Genomic DNA, 24,897 nt, shown 5'->3' with positions numbered 1-24,897 from the left:
CGGATGTGTTTTAGGTGAAAAGATATCGTCTCCTTCTTGTTCTTGTTCTTGTTCTTGCTCTCGCGAAGACAATGAGTTTGATCGGCTATCACTGATGTTGTTATTGTTGTCGATGTGGGTGAATTCGTCTATTGTATTTGGATAGAGGAAATTGCTGGAATTGTTTTGTGTGAAAAGCTCCAAGATATCATTATGATAGTTGTATTGCTCTGGATGATTAGGGATATTCAACCCTGTCTCTGGTCTTGATACCGGTACCATTGTTCTTCACGTTTCTTGAGATGAGGATGACAAAGGAATAAGCTGTGGTTACAGAAGAAGAACAAAGGAAATATATCAGAAAGGAAGGGAAGGGAAGGGAAGGTAGTGGTCGTCGGAAGAAGGATCTTTTGTTCGTGTGGTGAATTTGTTGTTCTTCCTGTCGATGAATGAGTACACATCACAGGCCAGATGTGAGATTATACTTGGTTGAGTATCGAGACAAAAGATCATATATATCCTTGCCATGATGTTGAACCATATAACCAGTGTATCGCGTCAGTATACATTACGACCAGAGTGATACGCGGTGATCTAAGCGTCACTGCTCTTCCCCCCCTCCCCCTCTGGTATATGGTGAATTCAGGGTCACACGCACACATACACACAGATACCCCATCCTTTGATCATCCTTTGTGTAGAGATGAGAAGCCGGATGAGGAAGTAAAACGGGATGTCGCCTCCTCGTTCGCTCATTACTTACCATATCTAGCTAACATCAAGCCAGATGGTCGCTATGAGATGAGGGATGAGATGCTATGCCCAAAGTAAAGGATGTCGCCGGTCGTTTTATGAGTTTTCTCCCACTGACAGACTTGTATGTATGTGATGTCAGAGGTCAGTACTAAGTGAGTCAGGTTATGAGTATCTTTCATCAGCTTCACAAAGCCACACTTGATGGTACACAAATATCCGAAAGAATGGTGTGAAGTCATCTTCCAAGTCATTCGCAACGAAGGGTCCGACTGTCACTTTCACCTGTTACGTTTTGTATGAGCTAGGATTGGTGCCACACATATTCTTCCCACGGGTGTCCACATTCTCTCAGTCACAACTACGTCATGTCATTCGTTTTCACGTCAACTGTGCCTGGTTGCTGACCTGGGAATTACCTGAAATGGTAAATCCATGACGTTGAGTGTGTAATTGTGTAATGGGATGCAGGGTGCATGAGTGAGTGTGTTCAGTGTCAGATTCCAGACTTGACGTGAATCTTCCACCAGACAACCAGACATCATCCATCCATGGAATGGAAAAGAGACGTCTTGGTTGCTGGTTGATAAATTTTTTTTACTGTTCGAAGTCAACTCATGTAAGCTACTATCGCACATAAACGAGACCACACTTTAGACTACGACTACAAGGACCGCAGCAATTCATTCTTCGTAAGTCCTGTGTTCCTTTTGACCGAGACTCTTCTCCCTTCTGCTCTATCCTAGTTCAGCAAAGGCAAGAAGAACACCCATCAATTGTACACTCCCCTACCCCTTTGTCCCATCCTTCCTTTCTTGTGTGATGGTCCGGCCGTATTCCTACACTCACACCCTCATTCCCCATCTCAGATTTGGCTTATCTGTAGCTGGACTTTGAGAAGAAGCTGACTATCTCGTCTACCCTATATAGCTGAACATCTCGCCTTCCCTAAATATCAAACGTGCAACCTTCTCTCTCTTATAAAAGAAAAAATCTCTGGTAAACGGACTTTCTTCACTCTCAGCCCTCGCCCATTTCAGACATCTGCCCAACATGGATTCCATGCATCCCGACCCAGCTCCTGCTCCTCCCCCTTCCTTGTCCGACATCAAAGCTCAAGTGGCTCGACTGGAGGCGGCCCACAAGCAGAAGGGTCTTCCTCTATCAGGCAGGATCATCCATGTGATGCATCATCTTCCCGTTGAGATTGTCAGGATTGTCCCCGCAGAGTCATTAGAAGCTGGTGGGATGTTATCTCCACCTATGACACCGGAATTCAAACCTGAAGATGTTGAAGCCAAAGTAGAGTCTGCGGATGCCAAATGGAGGATTCACGCTAGAACCGCCCACCCAGCTTTGGTATCAGGTATAAAATCATTATCAGATACTCATGATCAAATCTTGGTAGCTTGGACAGGTGAAGTACTCTTACAACCTGATACCAACGCATCACCTCAACCTCCCTCACAAGCTACTTTCCCTTCCATCGCCCAGAATCTCTTAGCTCCCTTTTCGGCCCATCAAGAAACTCCTTCTCCTACTTCCCCAAGTGCACCTACTCCTCCACCCAACGAATCACCCTTGATGGTCTTTGGAGGTGAATTTAACGACCAGGAGAAGAAAGAGGTAGAAACGGAGTTGGAGAGATTTACTGAGGTGGAACAGAAGTTCGAGGAAGGTGGAAGATTGAAATACTTGCCTGTGTTCTTGCCTCCCGATGTTAGTAAAGGTCACTACGAGGGTTTCTGTAAGAAGAGTGAGTTGAATTTTGATTTCCTCAACGGATGTACGTAAGCTCACATTTTGGATCTTCAATCAGCTCTCTGGCCATTATTCCACTATCTGTTATGGCTCGACTCTACCGCTACCGTACCATCGCCCGACCCATCATGGTTGGCCTACCACAAGACCAACCAAATGTTTGCTCAACGAGTTGCCGAGGTATACAAACCTGGTGATTTGATTATCTGCCACGATTATCATCTCCTCTTAGCTCCCAAGATGATCAGAGAATCTCTCGGCCAAGTGTTCCACCCTAATGCCGGCTGGGGTACCGCTCATCCTTCCCCAGCTGCCCACCATGCCAACAAACGATTCGATTGGGACCAAAGTCAGCAAAGCACCCCTACCAATGCTAACAACGAAAAGTCAAAGACGGAGAAACTTGGTGGTTTCCTTTCGAACGTTGGCTCAGCTCTGGGCCAACATCTGAGTGTCGGGGGCGAACACGGCGCTACACCCGTGGAAGTCATGATCGGAATGTTCATGCATACTCCTTGGCCAAGTTCCGAAATCTTCAGATGTCTTCCTAGTGAGTTACCATAATGATTTTGATAAGACAAGGGTTAGCTGACAGTCCTTCTTATAGCTCGACGAGAGATTCTTGATGGTATGCTCGGAGCCAATCTCGTTTCATTCCAAACATACTCCTACTCCCGACATTTCGTATCGACATGTATCAGAGTATGTGGGTATGAGTCAACCCCTGGAGGAGTAGATGCGAATGGACAAGTCACGGCTGTAGGATACTGCCCTATAGGATTAGATGTCAAGCGAGTCATCCACGATAGGGAATTACCAGGTGTGATCCCCAAGATGGAAGCCCTCAGACAATTATACAAGGACAAGAAGATCATCGTAGGAAGGGAGAAACTAGACGTTGCCAAAGGTGTATACAACAAACTGCAAGCTTTCGAGAAATTCTTACAAGTCTACCCTGAATGGAGAGGCAAAGTGGTTTTGATCCAGGTCACTACTCCTGCTTTGTCTGAATCACCAAAACTTGAGAGAATGACGGCCGAGTTGGTCAGTCACATCAATGGTACTTATGGTAGCTTGGACTTTACCCCAGTGCATCACTAGTGAGTTTTTCTCAGGTCTTTCCATCTATCCACAGTCAAGCTGATGAATATCTTTGATTCTCCCCAGCCACCAAGCATTGGAGAAAGATGAATATTTCGGATTACTTTCCGTTGCCGACTTGGCTCTTATCACATCCCTCCGAGACGGTATGAACACCACTTCGATGGAGTTTATCTTATGCCAAGATAAGACTAACAAATCTCCTTTGGTATTATCCGAATTCATGGGTACCGTAGCCTCGTTCCAGAGTGCTTTACAGATCAACCCCCACGATCTCCTCGGTGTCGCTCATGCGATAAATAAAGGATTGAACATGCCTCAAGCCGAGAAAGAAGAAAGACATCAGAGTTTACTCGATTCTGTCAATGGACATACTTCATATACTTGGGCTGCGACGATCTTGAAGCAGTTATTGGAGAATGTCGGTGGTGAACATACGGCTCATCAGACTCCCGCTTTGGACATCAACAAGTTTAGTCAGGCATACAAGAACGCTAAGAAGAGGTTAATGTTGTTTGATTACGATGTGAGTGTTTCGGTTCCTTTCCATCATGATGATATGAATTTGCTCAGGACTATGTTGGCTGATGTATTATGCGATACGTAGGGAACCCTCACACCAATTGTCAAAGTACCTTCTCATGCCGTCCCAACCGAACGAACCCTTTCAGCCATTAGTACACTCGCGAAAGATCCCAAGAATGTTGTGTACTTGATCTCAGGACGAGATGGTGATTTCTTGGAGGAGCACTGGGGACATGTGGAAAACTTGGGAATGTCAGCTGAACATGGTTCATTCGTGAAACAACCTGGAGATGAAGAGTTTACGAATATGACGGAAGCTCTTGATATGAGTTGGATGAGTGAGGTGGAAGAGATTTTCAAGTATTATACTGAGGTCAGTGACCGTAGCTTCATTGGGTATCTGGTACACATGCTGAATGAGGGTAATTCCTACATAGCGAACGACCGGATCTACCATTGAGGTTAAGAAGGCTTCTATTACTTGGCATTACAGGAATTCCGATCCTGACTTTGGGTAAGTCAGCTCTCGATTCCTCCATGTCTACTAAGAGTGAGAAGCTGATACGACATCGCGACTATCAGTGAATTCCAATGTAAACAGTGTTTGGATTTGCTCGAGAGTTCGTTGGCACCCCGACGACCTATTGAAGGTGGGTCAAAATTCTGATCAAAATGAAACCCGAAGTCAGAAGAGAGGATTATGCTAATCATATGATTTTGATTGTAGTCCTCGTGGGAAAGAAGAACCTCGAAGTTCGACCGTTGGCGGTAAACAAAGGTGAAATCGTCAAACGATTGATGTACGAAAACCCTGATGCGGATTTGATCTTCTGTGCGGGTGATGATAAAACGGATGAAGATATGTTCCGATCGTTACGAACTGTCTTCCCACCTGGAGGCATTCATTCCAACGATCCGATTATCATGAAACCGCCTGTAGCTGTCACTTCGACATTGGACCCAGAGGAAGTAGCCGAATTGAAAGATGTCGAATTGCACATTCGACCCGACGAGATATTCGCTACTACCGTTGGACCACCTGCGAAGAAGACACTGGCTGCTTGGCATGTTACTTGTCCTGAGGAGGTGGTGGAGGCTTTGGAAACGCTTCTGGAGTCGCAGTAGAACGGGCTTTGGTTGGATGGATAAATAGATGGTTTACTTCTCATATCTCACAAACATGACAACAGTACAGTAGGTAAGAAGGTAAAAAGGTAAACAGGAAAGGGCATCCTCTGGATGGGGGAATGGAAGGAGAAAAAATGATAGCATCGCAATGAGATGAAGAAGTTCATGATTGATAAGGATTAGATATGTCTCATTTCTCATTTTGCATGTATACAGTGTGTTTTGATCGATACGAAGTAGGGATATATACAATGTTTCTGACTGACCGATTGATCGAGCTACTCCTCCCTCACTCTTTTACTTCCCTCTCCATCGACTTCCCCATCACCACCTTCTACCTGACTCTTCGCATTCTTAGCGAAATCCAACCCACTCTTCACGATACCTTCTACCAACTCCCTCAATTTCTCATCTGGATCTTCACCCGTCTCTGCGCACTGCTCCATAATCCTCTGAGCCTCTTGCATTAGCTGATCAGATTGCTCGGACGTGAAGTTTTCTAAAGCTAATTGGGATATACCCGATTCTCCTATCACCTCTTGATCTCCGCCTACGGCTGCGACTGCGGGTTGTTGGTCTGCTGGAAGTTGGGTCAGGAGGTAGGAAGCGATTTCGGGATGATCCTCTTGTAATTGATCTATTGCCTATATTACAAACAGCAAAACACTTCAGCATTGAAATAGATTGGTGGGACGTTTTTGATGGTTGTGATTTTGTGTCACTTGTCAAACTTGACATTTACTCACCGTCAAACCATCTTCATTCTTCCATCCCACTTCCGCACCATTCTCAACCAAAAACCTGGCGGCCTCGAGCGTCTCGACGACGAACAAGGGTGTTTCTCCGTCGTCATCGGGAATATTAATGTTACCTCCTTTGGAGAGAAGGTAGTTTAAGAGCTCCAGATGAGCGTAAGAGGCTGCTGCGTGCCTGTATTCATGAAGCAAAATTACGATTGTCAGCTGACATATAATGGGAAATAAATAGAAGAGGGAGAATCTGACTGTCATCTATCTATCAGGTGGACATACTGACATAGGTGTATAGGAGTTGGAATCTTTATCGTTTGGAGTGAACCCTTCATTCTCGATCAGGTACTATACAAGCGATGCACTTCAGTTTGAATAAATAATGATCAAAAAAGGAATGAGATACAGCGGAGTTGTATAGAAGGTAGACTTACCTGAACCCTCTCGAGATCACCATCACTCGCTGCTACCCATAGATTCTTGCCCGATGATGAAGCTTGCACCATTTTATGATCTATATCGTGACTTGAGTTCGAGGTCGAGATTTCGACCGGGTTCGAGATTGAGATTGGCAGAGTAAGTTAAGTAGATTGCTTTTGCTCTCGACTTGCAGTGGCAAGACATGAAAATGAAAATCTCGATGACAGGATGTGATGACATCATCACATTATGAAACGAATGTTGTTGATGATGTGCTGTACTACAGCAGTTGATGATGATGATGATGATGATGATGACGAGCAACACACTATTGGTGATCAACACCATATAGATACACTCGATTACAATACCGTCACCGTTTGACTTCTGCTAACGGCTGCTCATCACTTGAAAATTTAAAGAAGAAGTCCACCTGTCCGCCATGTCGACCCAACTCATCTCCCAAATCCGGACCATCTCACAACCACCCTCCTCGGACATCAAGACACAACAAGTGAGATCCCACATAGACTCCCAATTTACAGACTTGGATAATTTACTCTACCCGCCCTCTGGATCCAGTAAGCGACGGAAGAGGAATCTGGAAGAGGAGATAAAAAATTGGGAAGAAAGAGAAAGGAAATCTGCTCTGGAGGTATGTCCTTACAGCTGTCTTTACCAATTTACTAAGTATCAAATGCCCAATGAGTGTTCTGTTTCATGTACATGTAAACTGACGTTTTTTTGTCCATGACACTTTACAGCTCGAAGAAACCACCAAATCCCTTCCCAAGCAGATAATAAATACCCAAGCGAGATTGCAAACGTTACTTTCCTCAGCTCAGGAGCTGTCTTTACAGAGATATTCAATCGCAGACAAATTGGCTAATCTGGTTTCCGATGTGTCTGATGGTAATTCACATTCAACCGATGATGATAGTGGTATACGACAAAAACGTGAGAGTATACTTGGACAACTTGAGGTACTTCAGAGTGAATTGAGTAGGTTGGAAGCTGGTTTAGCATGGGCGAAAGTATTGGAACAAGTTGTCATCCTCAGGTCAGTTAATTCTTCCATGACTAAAGTTTCAAGACCATAAAATTGATGGATGGATATATTCTAGTGAAAAAACGTTGAATCCCCTCTCACACAAGCCTTCACCTCTTGCTGCTCTACCGCATTATAGGCAGCTCAACGATTTGGTGCAACGTCTAGAAGGGACGTTACCCCCGGAAATGGCTTTGATGAAAGTGGTCATCGAAGTCGAGGAGAATACTTGGCAAGGACTAAGAGATCTCATGGCAGAGTATGTGATCTCAGCTGCTACCTTCCCCAGAATTATACGTCAAGCTGATTCTTACTTGATTCGCAGGAATCTACTGAAAGCTTGTGAATCCCTCGGATGGCCTAAGAAAATAAAATACGAGAATGTATCTGCCGAAGCTAGACGAGCGTTTGAGACTGCTTACCAGGATCTACTATACCTACAAGCAGAGTAAGCTATCCTCGGCTTCATGGCTTTGTACATAGCTAATCTTGCCTGAACACAGAGGTGAAGATCTTCATGGCGAAGAAAGACCTTCACACTGGTCAATTGAGAAAGGTCTGTATCCCATTCAAGCAATGATCAAACCTATAGAATTGAGGTTTGAATATCATTTCATGGGTACGAAGGGTACCAATAGAGTGGACAAGGTAAGCTCTACCCACCCTCTTTCTGTCTACTGTTCGTAATCTCTAACTCATTCGCAAACATAGCCTGAATGGGCATTCGCCAACATCCTAGATCAGATATACGAACATCAATCATTCCTCTCCACCTACCTTCAACAACTATCTTCTAAAGCTGGATTTGAAGATATAGACATCAAATCTGAATTCACTTTATTACTATTCCCCATTCTCTTGGGACTGCTAAGAGCGAGGATACCGCATCTACTTGAACATCCTGCGTTACTCGCTCATACGATATATCAGACTGTCATATTCGATGAGGCTGTCAAAGAGGGTGGATTTGACTTGGATGCAACGTCGATATACGAAGGTCGAGAATCACCAGCTTGGGAGGGATTGAGTGGTGTGGTTTTGAAGGAGAATGATTGGTTTGAAAAGTGGTTGTTGGGTGAAAAGAAATGTGCGTTCCATCAATGTTAGGTATCGCAGAGGATGAGGAGTGATCAGCCGCTGACTAGAGGTCATAAACCTAATAGTCGCCGATACCCAGCTGAATGAGATTATATCATCGCCTGAAGCTTGGACGATAAGCGATGAAGTGAATGAAGAGGATGAAGGGCAATCGAGTGGATTGAAACCCACTGTCAGTGCTAGACAGGTGAAAGCTTTGGTCGAGCAGATAACGGGTAAACTGAGAATCATTGATCTAAAGATAAATTGTACTCATGCTGACTGTCTCGTGAACCTTCCTTCTTCGACAGACCGCTACGCTCCCCTGCCAGATCTCACGTACAAATTACCTTTCTTACTCTCCGTCCAACTACCGATTCTTCAAGCTTATCAGACCCGTATATCCGGGTCGTTGGACGCTTTTGAAACTCTCTCATCAGCTTTCGTACGTGCTGTACCAGGCGCACTGGCTGGTAACACCAGAAGCGGTGTGCATATCGATCAAGCCAAGTTGACCTCTGGTAAGAATGGTCTGGAGAGACTGATGAAAGCTTGGTTATCTGGTCAATGGATACAGGAGGGCATGACAAGATGGGGTGATGAGCTGGTAAGTCCACTTGATACTCTCTCGTCCTTCTCTCATATGACATGATGTTTAGCTACATGGGGACCCGCGACCGGAGCGATAGCTGATGATCAATTCTGCAGTTCTTTGTCGAGGTAGCTTCGAACCTTGCGTCATCACCAGCACTAAAATACAGATACTCCTCAGACCCCCTGCTCCCCTCTGTTTTTAAGCACACTTCATCTACCGAAGTGGGTCCCACGACATCGGTATTTGATGTGCTACTCGAGAGGTATGATCATCTCACCTCGAGAGCAGAAGATATGATAGTGAGGTTGATTACGGTGGAAACGGAGAGTGACCTGAAACAGCATTTAACAAGGTCTGTTGTTCTCCATGCAGGGAACCTGCACTCCTCCATATTGCTGTCGAGGTCAGAGCTGATGTATCAAACCTTCACTAGAAAATGGGATCGACCCCCTTCTTTGGAGCCTACCGAGCCATCTCCACATCTCCTAGCGGCACTGACAACCTACTCTTCCCATCTCCGATCATTGACGTCGACTCTACCTCAAGTAGTCGTATCTAGGTTATACAGAAGGATAGTAGATCATTTGTCTAATCACATACTCCAGAGAGGTGTATATGCAGGATGGTCCAAATTCACTGAACATGGTGGTATAGACTTACAAATGGAAGTGAAAGAATGGAAAGAAGTTTCTTCCAACTCCCTTGGTGAGAACTCGATAATCCCCGTCAATACCTTCTGGAGAAAGCTTGATGATATTTCAAATATTCTGGCTTTGCCTTCTGGCGAAGCGGAGGATAAGGTGACGTTTGCGCAGGCTATGGCTAGTGCATGGGATGGAGAAGAAGGATTGAAGGTGTTTAACGAGAGATTGGGAGTAGATATGGGTAGGGAGGAATTGCAAAGTGTATTGAGAAGGAGAGTGGAATGTTGGAGGTAGATGAGGACAATAATCCATCGAGAATGGGTATCGTAGATACACTGCACAAACAATCATGCATGTGGATGTTCATTTGAAATGAGAATTCCGTGGTCACTGCTGCCACGGAGCTCGTCGTCATCTTTCCCAAGGTATCTATCTCCTCACCTCCACTTTGATAGTACGAACACACAAGACCAACGTTGAAATGCTTTCACCTATATCCTCTCGTCTCATATACATCACATATACCTAACAAAGAATATCATGACGTCTCAGAGATAACCCCTGGTACTTCGTCTGCCGTTTGAACACAGCATATTTCATACCCGATCGAGCGATAGCAGAGCTTTGAAGAGCATCTTCCGCCCCTTGGTGTCAAGCTGACGAGAGCTGAAAGTTGATTCCTACAGCGTTATCAATGTTACACCTGTTCTCGCCTAGCTCACCTCAGTACTCTCCGTCCGACCTCCCATCCACTTCTTCAAGTAAAGACTATCCGTATATCCCTCATCAACAATCACATACAATGGCACCTTCATCCGAACAAGCAAGTAGTGGTCAACTTCCTATACCGGCTTCTTCATTCTCTCGAGATAGAGAGTACGAAGCAGGCCCCTCGTCGTCATCTACCATTAACATGAACCGCAACAGATCCTATAGGCCTTCACCTACACCTTCATCTTCCAATGCACAACCTACAGGATCTATCACTCAGGAATTATTCCGTATAACTCAGATCCTCCTTGCGTTAGATTCGGATACTCGAAAGTTTATGAAAGACACCAATAGGTCGATCGACAATTTGAGACAGACGGTGGACGAGAGGATGGAAGGATTAAGGGAACTCGTGGAATCAAGCAAAGACCAAGGGAAGGAGATTAGTGAGGTGACGAAAGTCATGTTGGAAGGGTTGGAAGGGAAGGTAGAAGGGTTGGAGAGGGTCTGTGGAGATATCAGTAGAAGTCAGAGTCAGAGTTTGGTTGGATCGGGAATTGAAATCGATGGGATGAGTAGAAAGGAGAAATTGATCAACTCACAGCTGAGTAGAATACAATCTGTTGCTCAGTCAGATAGAGATGGAACTCAGGAGGTGATAGATGAACAACCTCTTTTCGATAACACGCTAGATGACAGTGACATGGGAGATACCAATAGCTTACCCCGCGATACGGAGAATGATAGAACTCAAGATGGAAATGAACAGAATGTCATGTTCGTAGGTCTCAATGAGGATAATGGAGTTCAATCTTCCGATATGGACGTAGGAATAGACCCTCAAGATATAATGAGATCGCCTTCGACTGCTGGTCCTTCGGTCATACCTCAAAGCGAGGAAGTGATCAACGCAGATGGTCCTGACGCGATTGAGAAAGGATTGAGAAGGAAGATAGCTGCGGTGCTGACTCGAGAACAGCATGAACAGTAAGCTATGTCCATGTTGTCTCTAGCTTACCTCGATGTACATAGTGATGGACCATCAGCATCTGATAACCTGAACGAAGCTGGATACCAGGAACCCGTACCGACCCGTACAACAAGGTCAAGACGGAAATCTGCCAGAGGTCATGAACAGGAACCTTCCTCTAATCGTGATCGATCTCAATCATCTTCCATGACGGCAACACCGGATGGCGAAGAATTCGAGGAGGGAGTGCCACTGAAGCCACCTCCAAGATCACCTTTCCCTCCTCGACCACTTGTCAATCTATCAGCATCTTTATCGCCCGACTCACAACTTAAAAAGAAGAGGGGTAGACCTCAGAAAGTTATGCCACATGATCAAGTTCAAGTTTACCGAAGACGAGACTCGACTTTCGAACCTCCCGCCGCTCGTCACTCACAAAAGCAGCCGAAAGGATCAGTGGGACAGGAAGATCATCAAGATCCAGAATCTTCTGTCGGAAAGGAAGGTTCAGTCTCGCCACGAAAGAGGAGAAGAAAAGGTACCGCTACTGCTTCTATCAAGCCTGAATCCCAGACTAAACCTAAGATGAACGTAAAGCACGATAAGAAATTCACCCAAAAGGGTACAGCTAGATTGAGGAAGTTTAACGGTCAGGTTAGACTTGCCATCAAGTGTCTAGCTGCATCAGATGGTCATAAGACCACTGAGGCGGATTGGCCAAATAAAGGGCCAAATACTGCGAAAGGAAGATTGGTGAGTCTGGGGAGGCATACAGTCTGAAGTCGTAGTATATGCTGATATATCCATGTTTTCAATAGGAGGAGATCGTGTGTGACACGGTGAGTCATCGTACAAGGGAACCTGTATTTGCGAGCCAAATGCTGAGTAAATCGAATACTTTCACGATTGACCTTCAGTGCAAAGGACGGTGAGTGAGTTTTCTGCCCACCGCGCAGAGACATGTGGCATGAACTGATCATGCTCCTACAGATGTCACTGGTCATGTGCTGGTATACCTGAGGAGAAAGATATGTCACAAGAGAATTGGATATGTCCAGATTGTGCATATAGAATGGAGGTTGAAGGTGAGCAGGCTTGTACTTCAACCCGATGTGCTGTCGAATATAGCTCATATCGGCGATTCGCAGATACACCAGCAGTCTTGATTGACCCTACCCAACAACTGAAATGTATAAGGTACAATTGCATCTTACGGTAAGTACTTCTCTATCTGTATACCTTGGCTCATTCCGAGCTATCCGCACCAGACCAAACCGTTTACCCACAGTGACGGGTCATGCTGATTCCTAACTCCAAATCGCAGTGAGAAAAGAGCTATCGAGCATCAAGATGGTGAAGAAGAGCGATATTTTGTTGAAAAGATCGTGGGTCGAAGGGCGATCGCTAGAGAAACAGATTCTCAGAAGAGGATATTCCAGTATCTGGTTAAATGGGATGGATACGATCTGGATGAGTGTACATGGTAAGTTTACACCTCCCAACGAGGTCTTCTTGGTGTTGTGGAACATGTAGATCGCCTTCCACATGTTGACAAATCGAATATATTGCTCGTAGGGAGCCTCTGGCGAATCTCGAACATCATTCGGAGTGCCTCTTAAGGAAATTTGAAGACACAGCCAAACGGACTAAAAGCAACTTGAAACTTCGAGTATGCATTTTACCCGAAGCTAGGAAACACTGGGACGAAATCAGCGGTAATGCAATTGTGGATGCTACGAAGAGCGAGAATGATAGTGTGCAGGGCGATGAGGACGAGGAAGAGGAAGATCAGGATCCGATTCGAAACGAGGAGATAAACATATATATGGGAGAATCGCACACAGGGCCGAATGAGAACGATGAGGCGAAGATGATAGATGAAGATGAGGAGATGATAAATGGAGAACAAAACGGTGATAGACTGGATCGATCACTCAACGGCGACATTCACGACGATGGTCGAGATATTGAGCCGAATGAGGAAGTCATAGCGGACTGGGTTGATCATAATCGAGATCAAGAAGACGAGGACATGATAGATTACGATGAAATGGATCGTGAGATCAGTGGCAATGACGACGATCATCAAAGCCTCAACGGAAATAACGAAATGGGTAATGATATTAGTAATTCGGGATCTTCAGAAAACTCTACAGCTCAACAGCAACCGAAAGTAGATGGAAAGGCGTTGGATCCTGAAGAAGAGCAAGATGAATTAGACCATAGCGAAGAGGAACACCATCGTCAAGGTGACTCGCCCACAGGCAACGAGGATCGAGACCAGGAGGACTTGAAAGAGACGATCAACGAGATGAGAGGAGGAGGGGCAGAAAGGACGTTCTTCGGTATTAGGATGTTTTAATTGTCGAAAAAGAATGACGGTTTGGTACTTATAAGGTAAATTCGTTGTAATATAGTAGTGTCTCGTAAGACAGAAATCGATTTCTTGATGTTCTTGTATATCTCTATATATCTCATGTATGAGTAAATGATAAATGACAATTGGTAACGATGTCATGAAAATCGTAAAATACGAAAAAAGATGTGAATACTCGATATCTATCTTTTTTTTATTTGATCGTTAATCATGGATCATTGAAATTGATGCGTCATGTAAAATATGATTATGATGTACAAAATATCCTACAACACTTTGAAAGCATGGATCATGTGGATTGCTCGGTGCATCATGGATCGTATGAGGCGAGTTGTCTATCTTCAGACATCAACCTCCAGTGCTAAAACCGGTGTAAAGTGGAAACAATTAGCTCTTGGTTTTGAGGTATCACATATATAAAGCTCATAGGAACGAAACATACCTCTAGGATCAGCAAGAACATGAATGATTGCATATCCTGCAATCTACAGTCAAGTCAGCATGATTCTACGATCGCATACAAATGTATCCGTCTTTTGTCTTTTGGGAAAATATTACTGAGGGGTTTTCAGACCGTATGCGACTCACCTCCAATGATCATTCACGAAATCATATCCATTCTTAGCTATTTCTTTAGCCAAGTTATCATGTCCTTTTACTTTCCCATCAGGTGATCCATTGAAAAATGCCATTATGTCGCTAAAGAGAATAAAAGTGGAAATCAGTAACTCGACTGAGGCGATCTTTGTCACATCTCTCTACATTTCCGGCAATAGCTGGTACTTCCTGGTATTGAAGATATTGACGACTCACTGAATATCCGTATAATCTAATTTAACGGGTACATAATGATACCATGGTATGAGGGTTTCCTATGACCATAATTCAAGTAATTGTACAGGCTCTAGCTGGGAAGAAACTCACATGAAACCATTCGGGCTAATCAACACAGGCAAAGATGTAAGGAAAGGGCTCTAGCTTGTTTTCCTAATTTGTAGACTCACGTATAAGGTGCTTTTCAGTATAACATTGTTACTACTTAACAATCTCCTGAACCGCGAACTCCAACCGTTACTATTGAGATCATCCTTCATCAGTCGATGTTTTATCTGGGCGATAGGAGTGGAGATGGTATTTGACTCACCCGTCAACGTCGATCACAAATTTGTACCTGATGACCAATCGACAAAGTCAGCTCATTGTGGTCACTTCAGATATAATGATCCGCTATATTTATCGAACTCACTTCAACGAATCTTCTTTCCTTACTCTACCCATGAAGTCAATCTCTCTCGCCATGTCATCACAGCTCCCATCAGCTTGATCGCACTACACATGTGGATCAGCGTCGGTCTCTCTGGATCTCGAATAAAAGATGCTCAACTGACCTGTGCAGGTACGCCACTCAACCCCACGTCTAACCATCCATTCAATTCCTTTCTTGTGAATTCCCCCACTTCGCCATTGGGTAGAAGGATTGACACGTTCTCCTCAGAAGCAGATGTGTTGTGCGCGAGGAAATGTAATCTTTCTCTCTGAGATTGTCGCCAGGGTGTCTTTCGGGAATGGAATAAGCCTGTTGCTGAACCTCGCTGTAAAGGTCAGTCAAGAAAGTATCAGCCTTGTTATTTAGAGCAAAACCCATTCCCCGACTGGATTTGAGAAGTTGTCGACATACCCAAAACGCCTTGGCGATGTTCTTATCTTCCCATTTAACATATTCTACTTTTTCTACAGATCATCAAGCTAGATTAGCTCGTTGTCTTACAGTGGAAAAGATGACAAGCCCACCAAATACACCGTCTAGCGGTACACCGACAATATCGCTATTCCACATCGTCTGTACATCCCACTCAGAATCAGTTGGTCGATCCTAACAGCGAGTTTAGTGCCGATATCCCAACTGACCTTGCAGGTAGCTACCACGGGAGTCATTTCCACAGCCGCTCTATGCTGTTCAGAAAGTAATATATGATGCTACATCATTCGGATCATCTCAGTCAGCTTGTACTAATCTCAGAGAGGCCTGTCAAGCTCACGTAATTCATTAGATCTGGATCGGAACAATAGTCTGCACTTCTCTCGAAATCCGCTATGAACGATTTCTCGACTACATCGGATAATGTGAGACGTCAGCTACGTCTTCCCAAAAGAGGTTACCAGATATTCTTGAATAGAAAAGCTCACTTTCTCCTCCTGTAAGATAATCGGGTTGATGCAAGTCATTCAAGACTAAATCTGTAGCTCTCGTTTTCAAAGGTGAATTATCAGGACATGACCAAGACCTATAACGCAATAAAGCATTTCGCAGCATGAGCGAGCTTCTTTCCTTAAGACAACATTCCGAAATATACCTCACCAGCCGTAAGTCCATCTCATAGATTGTTCAGCTTTATTTAATTGGTTGATTGGCCAAACTACCATCGACAAGGCGTCAGCTACGACTAAGTCCGATCTTGTTGAGGCGATAGTCGACATAGCACACAGATTCGGACTCACCTTTACCTGATCTGCCTAGGTTCTCGGCTTTCTCCCTAAATGTATTGTGTACCATACCCCTTGGACCGTCATCCGAAGAGAAGGGAAGTTCTAATGGGGGGTTCATCGTGAATAGCTCCTCGGGAAGTAATGAGAGGATCGGTAAGAGCAGGGTGAGGGTATTGCTGAATACCGACTATTAGCTTATCTGACACAAATGAATATAAGATATAATACCGGATGTCTGGCCTCAGGAGGCTGACTCCTCAACAGGACGCATTGCGAGGGAGTGGCACTCTATAAAGTAGATATTTAAAGTAGACAGGTAACACTTACTTGCATCTCCATCCCCAAGCTTCTTCACCATCAATAATCACCCTCCCCTTCCCTCGATGATGATAATCTTTCGGAATCCAATTCTGACTCGGATCACATGCCGTACCTTCATCGCCTTGTCCCGGAGGTACGAAGGTGAGAGTAAAAATGGCTCCTTTAGATCTGACTATCTCTATTCGCTCTCTGAGGACGGAACGGGGTAGTGATAAGAAGGATTGGAATGGTTGGTGAGCCAGCGGTATCAATGAAGGAGCAGGGATAGGATGTGGTTTGATTGATTGGGTGAATTTGTACCTATAACAAGTATCGAATTAAATCAGCTTAGATGTTTTATAGCCAAGGGCATTTGCATTGTAGCGTTGAGGAGAAACGAGAGACACGACGAACCAATGATCGAATCCTTTTGGAGGTTTCATCCCAAACTTATCCTGATAATCATCAACAGCATCTTCCACAGTCTGTATACTATCAATTTTCTGCTTCTGTTTCTTTGCCAACTCTTTTCCTCTTTCAATCAACGCTACTATAGGATGGGTGTAACCTTTGTTTTTGACCTTGGAAGTCCGATATGTTAGACCTTTATGATCGACCGTCAAGCCTGACTGCTCGTATGGTTCCCTTGACCATCCTCCTGATATAGGTGGTCTCTTCACTTTGAGAACCTTATTCCTGCTCTTGATTTTGGTGTTTCTGGTCGAAGTCGAAGAGGCACTTTGACGCGCTTGTTTGAGTTGAGTGAGGGTGGATGAAGGTAGGTAATGATGGATGGTAAGAAGGATGAGGAGGACCGACACGACCAGGATCGTTTTGATGGGACGAGGCATCTTGTCAATCCTCTAGACCAAAGTCCGCACTTCAGACTGTGAAGGAAGGAAGTGAGATGGGGATGTGTCCAGACTGATCGGGGGTTTATGTAGAGACCAAGACGTATAACATTTTCAGAATGAAATCACTCACTCGAGAGGTGACTGTCGGGAACGTGTGCCTGAGTCAGGCGGGTGTCAGACGTGCGATAACCATGAAGTTCCAATCCAGCTTTCTCACGCTTGCTTCCCGTAGATCAGTCACAGCGGAATGATCGCCAATGCTAAATCGGTTAACAGGAAGCTTGTGTTAGAGAAGATCCTCGAGATGATACCATGCCAAGCGAAGCAGCCTCTTCCGACAACTCCCCACGGTCACAATAGTCGAAGCGTGCATGGTTGAACATCAACATGCTTTGCGCTTTGACCCCTTTCTGACGTTTGACTCTGAAATCACGCATTGACCCATTCACATCGGAAGGTGGAACTCGTCAACGCACAGACATGTATCCCATCTTAATTCACACAATTATACTTGGAGAAGCATCTTCTTACATCTCTTTTTCCCATGACGAGTATCAGACTGAACAGCTGACCCATCTCAGATCAAATCAGCATCAACGTCAACATCAACATCAACATCAATTTTAGCTTTGGACTTTCAACCTCGTAGGTATAAAGTTTAACCCCTTTTTCCTACTCTAGCTTGAATTGTAGACGTCGATCAATACTCGTAGGAGTAGCTTCACCCTTAGACCCGATCCCAATATCAGTGAAAATCTTCAGAATTGATAATAAGAGATTCGCATTCATTTGACCTGTCTATCATTCGCTAAGATAGCTCATCTTGGTCGAGGTTCTGAAAGATCATATTGAATGATATTTCATCTTCGTCCTATGGAGATCCCATCAGAAGACACTGTAATTCAGATCGTGAGTCGAATGTTCTAGCTGCTTTAACAAAAAGATACCCATAGTGTCAGTCGGGAAGAATAGGCCGAAACACCGAAACCGATCAACACACAAGTTTCATACCTACCTCCTTTGACATAATCACTCGTACTCGCTACTTGCTTGGATCCACTGATCAAGACATCCTCAAACAAGTAACAAATTCACTCAACATCAACAGGTACAAAGAAGAACAGGATACATCAAAGGTCAATGCTTACCTGTTCATATGTAGGAACAAGGGGATCTGTCACTACTATTCCACAGGGTTTTGGGGGTAAATTACACGAGGTAAGTTGAGCTAACGATGATATGTCAATAAATAATCGGTGGAATTCAACTTTCTCACCAATGACATACTACGAGTTGACACATATATAAAGATCATTTCATCACTGCATTTTTCTGGAATTTGTACTTTCAACTCGATAATTTGGTTCTCCCTCGCCTGGACTGGCTCCTAGTCACACATCTTTGATTGCTCACACTTCACCTGTACTCCCTTCCACGGCCTACACCTACCCTTCGACGTCATCGGCAATAAACAGTGAGCATTGTTAACCTCTCTCTATCTCTTGGTGCACTAATCGAGACTGACCCTCTACGGTTCATGTCAAGCTGACACCGCTTTATATATCTAACATAGGCATCTGATCATTCGCAATACGACCACCACTTCATTCAACCTCTCGAGCCTTGCATCTCATCATGTCCTATACACCTTCTGACCAAGTCCCCCAATCATCCTCACCCAATACTCCAGCGACCACATTCGTTACATCGCCTTCAACCCCTTCAACCAGGTTCAAATCGACAGTTATCGAAGTTGATCACTCGAAGCAATTCGCTTCGCTCACTCCGACACCAGGGGGGGACGTCAAAATGAAACAAATCCCTTCTCAGGTCAAGCTGGAGTATCATGAACTTCTGTACCTTCCACAGACACAAGACGCTAAAGAAGGTCAACATGTCAACTATGCTCCTCAATCGGAGACGATGTCTAAACCTCTCCAGCCTATACAACTTACTGAAAGTACGGCACCACCAACTTCAGCAGCCAAGCAACCTATGTTCGATCCTGACTTTATGATAAATCCTCTGGGTAAACCTCTCCAACCTCATCCTCACCTGGTAAGTGCCCATTTGGTGTCATTGGTTGGCGAAGTTGCTAATGATGACTAACCGATCCTCAGGTCAACCCCATGATCTACGTCAACATGTACCCTCCTGACTTATCCGAAACCGCTATCGCCAACTCTATGCCTGGTTGTCTTCCTATCAGAGTCAAGCTCGACACTGCTGTGTCACCAGAGGTTAGACTGTACCCGGATACGCACTACGATTGGATGAGCAAAACCGGTAAGTCAGATATACAACTTAACCTGTAGCTGCGAGCAGATCATAACTGATAAAACGTCTGATAGGTACGATCGAGTTTACTACCCTTCAGCTTGGTAAGTACCTCATTTCATCTTTTCTAATTGTATGTCTAGCTGACATTGGCACCTTAGCGGAAAGGGCTCTGACGATACTCGTCAACCACACCACCTTTACTCCCAGAGGAGTATGGTTCTCACCCTATCCTTCCCCTTATATCCTCCCTTTGCCGAATCCCCCTACCGCAGCTCGTTACATCCGCCCTACAAGATTGATTGTCCCTCCAAGTTTCCCTTCAGAACCCCAACCTGAACAAGCTTTCCGCGCATACTTTCCAACTCCTGCAGAAGTATACGATGCTGTCAGACCATGGGGCAGTCTCAGGTCGGTCAACTCATATATCACTGAAGTCCTTGATGAGGTCAAGGTAGAAGAGAATGGCCAAAGACACCAATGGATTGCTAGAGTAGAATTTTGGAACGAGGATGAAGCTAAGATGTTTGATGAAGGTTTTGGAAAGACAGCTAGTCTATTGAAGGGCTGGCAAATGTGAGTTATCGATCTTCCAAACTCTCCAAATTGATGAGTGACATCACTGCTAATACCGCTGGTGACTTTACCAAGCTTCATCCATGCCGCTCCCCTGGAAGCGGCAAACCTAACGATGCCCTCAACCTGCCAGGTTCCTCCCAGATTGATGAAAGCCTCTCACACCCTTCCTCAAGTACCGTCCGATCCCAACGCAGCGAACATCCAATACGTCACACCGCTTGGGGACAAAGGAAGTCACGATGTTCCCGCTCAACCCTCAGGTATAATGTACATCCCGGACCAGTCGATACCGCCTACTCCAGCTAGTACGACGATGTCTCATTTCCCGAAGATGTGTTATGATCAACTTCCTCCTACACCCTCACCAATCAACTACGTTCCACCATGGGCAGATCATAACATGTTTGCTGCTGCTGGTATCTTACCTGACAGTGCAATGGTGCCTGTGACTCCGGAAATGATGAGTAGGAGGTTGAGTCGAACAAGTATGAGTAGCTTTGATGGAAAGCCTAGAACTTGGACTTTGACAGTTGGTGAGAGTCCTGACGGCGAGCTCAAACCTACCGGGTTAGTAGCAGATGATGGAACTATCATTCAACATGGTATGTGAGACATTCGATTATTATCACGTTCTCTGTAAGCTGATCGCTCGCATGCAGGTCCCGGGCAACATATTCGACCAGCTCCCTTTTTCGGTCCCGGCTCCAATAGCGTGTCAGGTTTGGTAGATTACAGTAATGTCTTCATCAAGGTAATCCTGCTTGGTCTGACAAATAGGTATTGAAAGGATATTGCGCTGATGCTTATGAGCAGAACCTAGATCCCGATATCAACTCTTACTATCTCGAAGAGGTCTTCAGCAATGTCAGTGCACAAACTTCCGCGAAGACTCTTAAACCACTAATGATCTCCCCTCAAACAGGTCGGTCAAGTTGTGAGCGCACGCGTCATGCGAGACGACCTTGGGCGATCAAGGGGATATGGTTTCGTCAGCTTCTATTCGCCCGAACAAGGTAAGGTGTTTCTCAGACATTCTTGTTGTCTCTCAGCTGATTGTGCTATCAACTTCACATGTATCCCGTCGCAGCCGCCAATGCTATCGCGCAATTACACAACCAGAAGCTCGGTCGCTCCACCATCTCAGTCACTCTGCACGAACCTCGCAAACTTCGCCCAGAGAAAATCGCTGAGCGTGCAGCTCACGGTCTGCCGGTAACTTTCGGTCGGCAATCCTCATCGCTACCTAGACGATCAATGAGCCCAGTCAGAACTGATAGGGTAGGAAGGGGACGACAACCGTATATCGAGGAGCCCAAGGTGAGTGAGACGTCTAAAGCAACGTTGGATCCTTGTCAGCTCCTCCTGATATCGTTGACTATATTTCGCAGGCTCCTAGTACCACCGATGAGATTCGCTCACTATCACCAACTTCCCGTAAGATGGTTCTAGCAAAGAGAATAGCCTCTCGAGTCAGAGATCATGCTCGAAACAAGTCATTATCGTTTGATCTCGTCGAACCTACCATAAAAGCGTTGGCGAAACAGGATCTCGCTCTTATCCCTCTACTTCACGATAAATCTCAGCTTGATCTCAGAATTGCTGAATGTTTCTCCTCGATTCAATTTGAGTTTTCGGAGCAGCAACCTAATGTGGAACTTGAGCGACCTACCAACGAAGATCTCATCAGACTCCGACATGAGATTGGGAAGATCGATCCGTTGAACGTGAACGAGATCATGCCGATTATGCTTGAGATGCTCTCACCCTCAGAGTGGGAAATGATCTGGGATCAATCAAGAGTTGCTAAGAAGTATGGTCTTGCTAAGCAGATGTTGGATAAGAAGAAGAAAGAGGAAGATGAACAATTACAAAAGACAGTGAAAGTGGAAGAAGATAGAACAATTCAGATAAGCGATGATCTTGCTGCTGGTGAAGAAAAGAAGGACCATCTTGCTCCCCTCGAAGGACTTACGATCCCTGTTTTCTGCACTCTCTCCGCCGATCAGATCATGAAGAATATCAAAAGTGAGAATGGACCGGAAATCCTAACTTTGTTGGGAATAGTTGAGCCTACACTTGCGGATAAAGCTGGAAACGAAACATGGGTCGAGAAAGTGATGGGCAAGAGTAAAGTAGAGAGGGGCGTTGAAATTGCTAGTATGCTAGGCAAGAAAGTCGATGTCAGTAATCATCAGCTGTCGCATACCCGAAAGTTTTCAGCTGATACGCAGAGGTTGTTGTATTATTTCAGATTGACACGCTCAAACGAAGTCAGAAACTCAAGGTGATCAAAGGACTGATCGACTCAGAGGATGAAAGAGCTTTATGCGAATTGTAAGTCCAGCGTATTCGACCCGAGAGAGATACTAGGCTGATTGGACAATTGTAATGATATAGGCTTGTATACCCTGCGTTGCTGAATGCAAAGATCAAATCCTTCATCGAGTCTCAAGAGAGATAAAAATACGATCCGACTTCTCCTCTCGGATAGGTGATGGCTCAAAGACCATCACTGAGATCGATCTTGAATTTCTTTTGGGAAGGTTGTATACTATATTTTACGAAGCAAACGAGGACGCAAGCGGTACGATACGATCTTACGGACTATTACGACATTATTGGGCTCTTCTATGATTATATTGTTGAACGATCATGATAACGATACACGAAGATGAAGACGATACGATACGCTCTTTCAGGAGTCCTTACGATCTTTCAAATGGACTACGATACGATGAAAATCACGAACGAAAATCAATCCTTTTCTCAAATCTTACAAATCAAAAATTCCACACATTATATCTATATTCCGCATGATCCGCATGAAGAAGAAAAAGAACCGTTCGATGTTCAATCTTTACCTGTTGGTATACTTTGTTGATTTTGGGTATTATTTGGTATATATATCTCTTCGGTTGGGGTTACTATTTGATGCTGTACATCATCGATTTCAACTCATTCCGCTACTTTCCAATTTTTGGTCCTCCCTCTCTTCGTGTATACGAGTATATAATCTCCATTGTAGATTAATTGAATGATAGTTATGATAAATCGGCACGAGAGAAAGATGGAGATGAAAATGATGTGATATATACTATTTTAATGTACAGAAGATGCACCTTTAACACGATTCCAAGTAAGTGTTCAACAAGATGAAACGAAAGTTGGATTATAAGAGAAATCAGTCGCGTCCTTTCTTCCAGATCATACATTTTCTATCGACTTGATCTCCAGGTTGGAGCTGTAGTTCAATTGGTAGAATAGTAGATTCCAATTTTTTCTCTTTCCTTCATCTACGATGGATGAGGAGTTTCTTGTATCATCTATTGGTCGCAGGTTCGATTCCTGTCAGCTTCAAGAGAGATATTCAACTTGTACATCTTTAAGGCTTTGCTCTGGATTGGACTGGGCGATTTACTTTTTGGATGGTCTAACCTCGAACCACTCAATGTAGATAATGTAGAAGGAGGATTGGTGGATGAAAGGCAGATCATACAATTAGATACATTTCGTGTATATTCTTCACAGGTGTCGACATCAATAATACACTACTATGTTGATTTTGATACCGTACATAACGGACTCGTAACAATTTTGGTGCTATACATTTACACATTTACATCTTACATCTTTATCTTGGAATTAGGTATAACCCTAAAGCCTCTTAAATCTCTCATGTACTTTCCCATCCTTTTTATTCTTCTTCTCACCATTCCCGAGTCTACTTAATTTATTCTTACTATTTCCAAAAACAATCACCCACCAACCCCATATGGCCACTATCAAATTCCCACCTCCCAACACCAGCCCACTCATATTCCACAGCAGAAACCCCGCTAGCGTTGTCAATCCCACTAATATACCCAATATGGGTTTACGGGTGGGGTTGATAGTAGGTGGGTCGTACGTGGGTACTAGGGCGAATATCGATATGAGTGATATGGCGAATAAGCCCAGAGAGATTGATAGGCATAATGTCGATTCGAGGGCGGATAAGGAATCGTAATGATCTTCTCTGTTTGATGTTGAGGTTGAGAATGCTGAGGTGGGAGGAGGAGGGGCTTGAGAGAAGAATAGGAGAATACGGGGGAATAGTAACAAGGGAATGGCAAGGATTGAGAACCTATAAATGGTAAATGTGTAGAGTCAGTATATATATATATATGTATATATGTATATATGATCACCATGTCCTTTAATCGTGCCTCGTTGAATGAGGAATCTCGTGATGCATGGACAGCAAGATCAGGTAGATGTAGGAAAACAAACAACCAAACTTACCAACTTGCCAAACCCAATCCCCAAATACTTATCGCATCCATCCCACCTTCCTGAAGATGTACAGCTGCCTTGGCCTTTTCCTCGGCAGAACGATAGGCCCTACCCAACGAGCCGGGCAGAGCATCGCCTAGTGATGAGGTAGCTGGATGTCGAGGTGGTGGAGGGGGAGGCGGAGCTGGAGCTGATTTGCCTATCGGTCGAAGTTCGATTGGGTCTGACATGCTCGGTATTCCGTAAAGCTGGTGTCTGTGCGGATGCTTGATGGGATGAGAGAGCTGGAT

The 24,897-nt window shown here is 44.6% G+C and overlaps 7 protein-coding genes across 7 annotated transcripts; 4 read left to right on the top strand and 3 right to left on the bottom strand.

Annotated features, from left to right (window-relative positions):
* Positions 1 to 1,785: 1,785 nt before the first annotated feature.
* Positions 1,786 to 5,244, top strand: I203_108177 (trehalose-phosphatase; the record flags this gene model as incomplete). The annotated part of the gene is made up of 8 exons (XM_065518337.1): positions 1,786 to 2,488; positions 2,552 to 3,043; positions 3,101 to 3,593; positions 3,661 to 4,120; positions 4,202 to 4,492; positions 4,557 to 4,633; positions 4,702 to 4,769; positions 4,847 to 5,244. 8 exons carry the CDS (start codon positions 1,786 to 1,788, stop codon positions 5,242 to 5,244), a joined length of 2,982 nt encoding a protein of 993 aa, XP_065372702.1.
* A 281-nt stretch (positions 5,245 to 5,525) lies between these two features.
* On the bottom strand, positions 5,526 to 6,502 carry I203_108176 (uncharacterized protein; the record flags this gene model as incomplete). The annotated part of the gene is made up of 4 exons (XM_019148353.1): positions 5,526 to 5,891; positions 5,994 to 6,177; positions 6,283 to 6,344; positions 6,431 to 6,502. The coding sequence occupies 4 exons, from the start codon at positions 6,500 to 6,502 to the stop codon at positions 5,526 to 5,528; spliced, it is 684 nt and encodes a 227-aa protein (XP_019002586.1).
* Positions 6,503 to 6,858: 356 nt separating this feature from the next.
* I203_108175 (uncharacterized protein) lies at positions 6,859 to 10,074 on the top strand (the record flags this gene model as incomplete). Its single annotated transcript, XM_019148352.1, has 10 exons — positions 6,859 to 7,071; positions 7,181 to 7,476; positions 7,541 to 7,723; positions 7,790 to 7,912; positions 7,968 to 8,112; positions 8,176 to 8,551; positions 8,628 to 8,777; positions 8,853 to 9,148; positions 9,250 to 9,488; positions 9,570 to 10,074. 10 exons carry the CDS (start codon positions 6,859 to 6,861, stop codon positions 10,072 to 10,074), a joined length of 2,526 nt encoding a protein of 841 aa, XP_019002585.1.
* A 508-nt stretch (positions 10,075 to 10,582) lies between these two features.
* Positions 10,583 to 13,823, top strand: I203_108174 (uncharacterized protein; the record flags this gene model as incomplete). Its single annotated transcript, XM_019148351.1, has 8 exons — positions 10,583 to 11,478; positions 11,524 to 12,214; positions 12,280 to 12,300; positions 12,379 to 12,389; positions 12,452 to 12,546; positions 12,610 to 12,676; positions 12,786 to 12,944; positions 13,037 to 13,823. 8 exons carry the CDS (start codon positions 10,583 to 10,585, stop codon positions 13,821 to 13,823), a joined length of 2,727 nt encoding a protein of 908 aa, XP_019002584.1.
* Positions 13,824 to 14,148: 325 nt separating this feature from the next.
* I203_108173 (uncharacterized protein) lies at positions 14,149 to 17,476 on the bottom strand (the record flags this gene model as incomplete). Its single annotated transcript, XM_019148350.1, has 18 exons — positions 14,149 to 14,199; positions 14,281 to 14,323; positions 14,427 to 14,537; positions 14,652 to 14,710; positions 14,763 to 14,777; positions 14,843 to 14,912; positions 14,983 to 15,009; positions 15,085 to 15,167; positions 15,227 to 15,430; positions 15,517 to 15,569; positions 15,630 to 15,678; positions 15,747 to 15,791; positions 15,878 to 15,948; positions 16,026 to 16,123; positions 16,198 to 16,255; positions 16,338 to 16,501; positions 16,653 to 16,946; positions 17,040 to 17,476. The coding sequence occupies 18 exons, from the start codon at positions 17,474 to 17,476 to the stop codon at positions 14,149 to 14,151; spliced, it is 1,932 nt and encodes a 643-aa protein (XP_019002583.1).
* Positions 17,477 to 19,114: 1,638 nt separating this feature from the next.
* I203_108172 (uncharacterized protein) lies at positions 19,115 to 22,796 on the top strand (the record flags this gene model as incomplete). Its single annotated transcript, XM_065518336.1, has 12 exons — positions 19,115 to 19,537; positions 19,600 to 19,765; positions 19,831 to 19,860; positions 19,918 to 20,332; positions 20,477 to 20,937; positions 20,995 to 21,086; positions 21,149 to 21,199; positions 21,258 to 21,348; positions 21,423 to 21,652; positions 21,724 to 22,515; positions 22,587 to 22,669; positions 22,733 to 22,796. The coding sequence occupies 12 exons, from the start codon at positions 19,115 to 19,117 to the stop codon at positions 22,794 to 22,796; spliced, it is 2,898 nt and encodes a 965-aa protein (XP_065372701.1).
* Positions 22,797 to 23,989: 1,193 nt separating this feature from the next.
* On the bottom strand, positions 23,990 to 24,837 carry I203_108171 (uncharacterized protein; the record flags this gene model as incomplete). Its single annotated transcript, XM_019148348.1, has 2 exons — positions 23,990 to 24,458; positions 24,617 to 24,837. The coding sequence occupies 2 exons, from the start codon at positions 24,835 to 24,837 to the stop codon at positions 23,990 to 23,992; spliced, it is 690 nt and encodes a 229-aa protein (XP_019002581.1).
* Positions 24,838 to 24,897: the final 60 nt, after the last annotated feature.

Source organism: Kwoniella mangroviensis, chromosome 3 (assembly GCF_000507465.2).
Source record: "Kwoniella mangroviensis CBS 8507 chromosome 3, whole genome shotgun sequence".
NCBI classification, from domain to species: Eukaryota; Fungi; Basidiomycota; class Tremellomycetes; order Tremellales; family Cryptococcaceae; genus Kwoniella; species Kwoniella mangrovensis.
The sequence above is the reverse complement of the archived record's forward strand: the minus strand, read 5'-3'. Positions and strand labels throughout refer to the sequence as shown.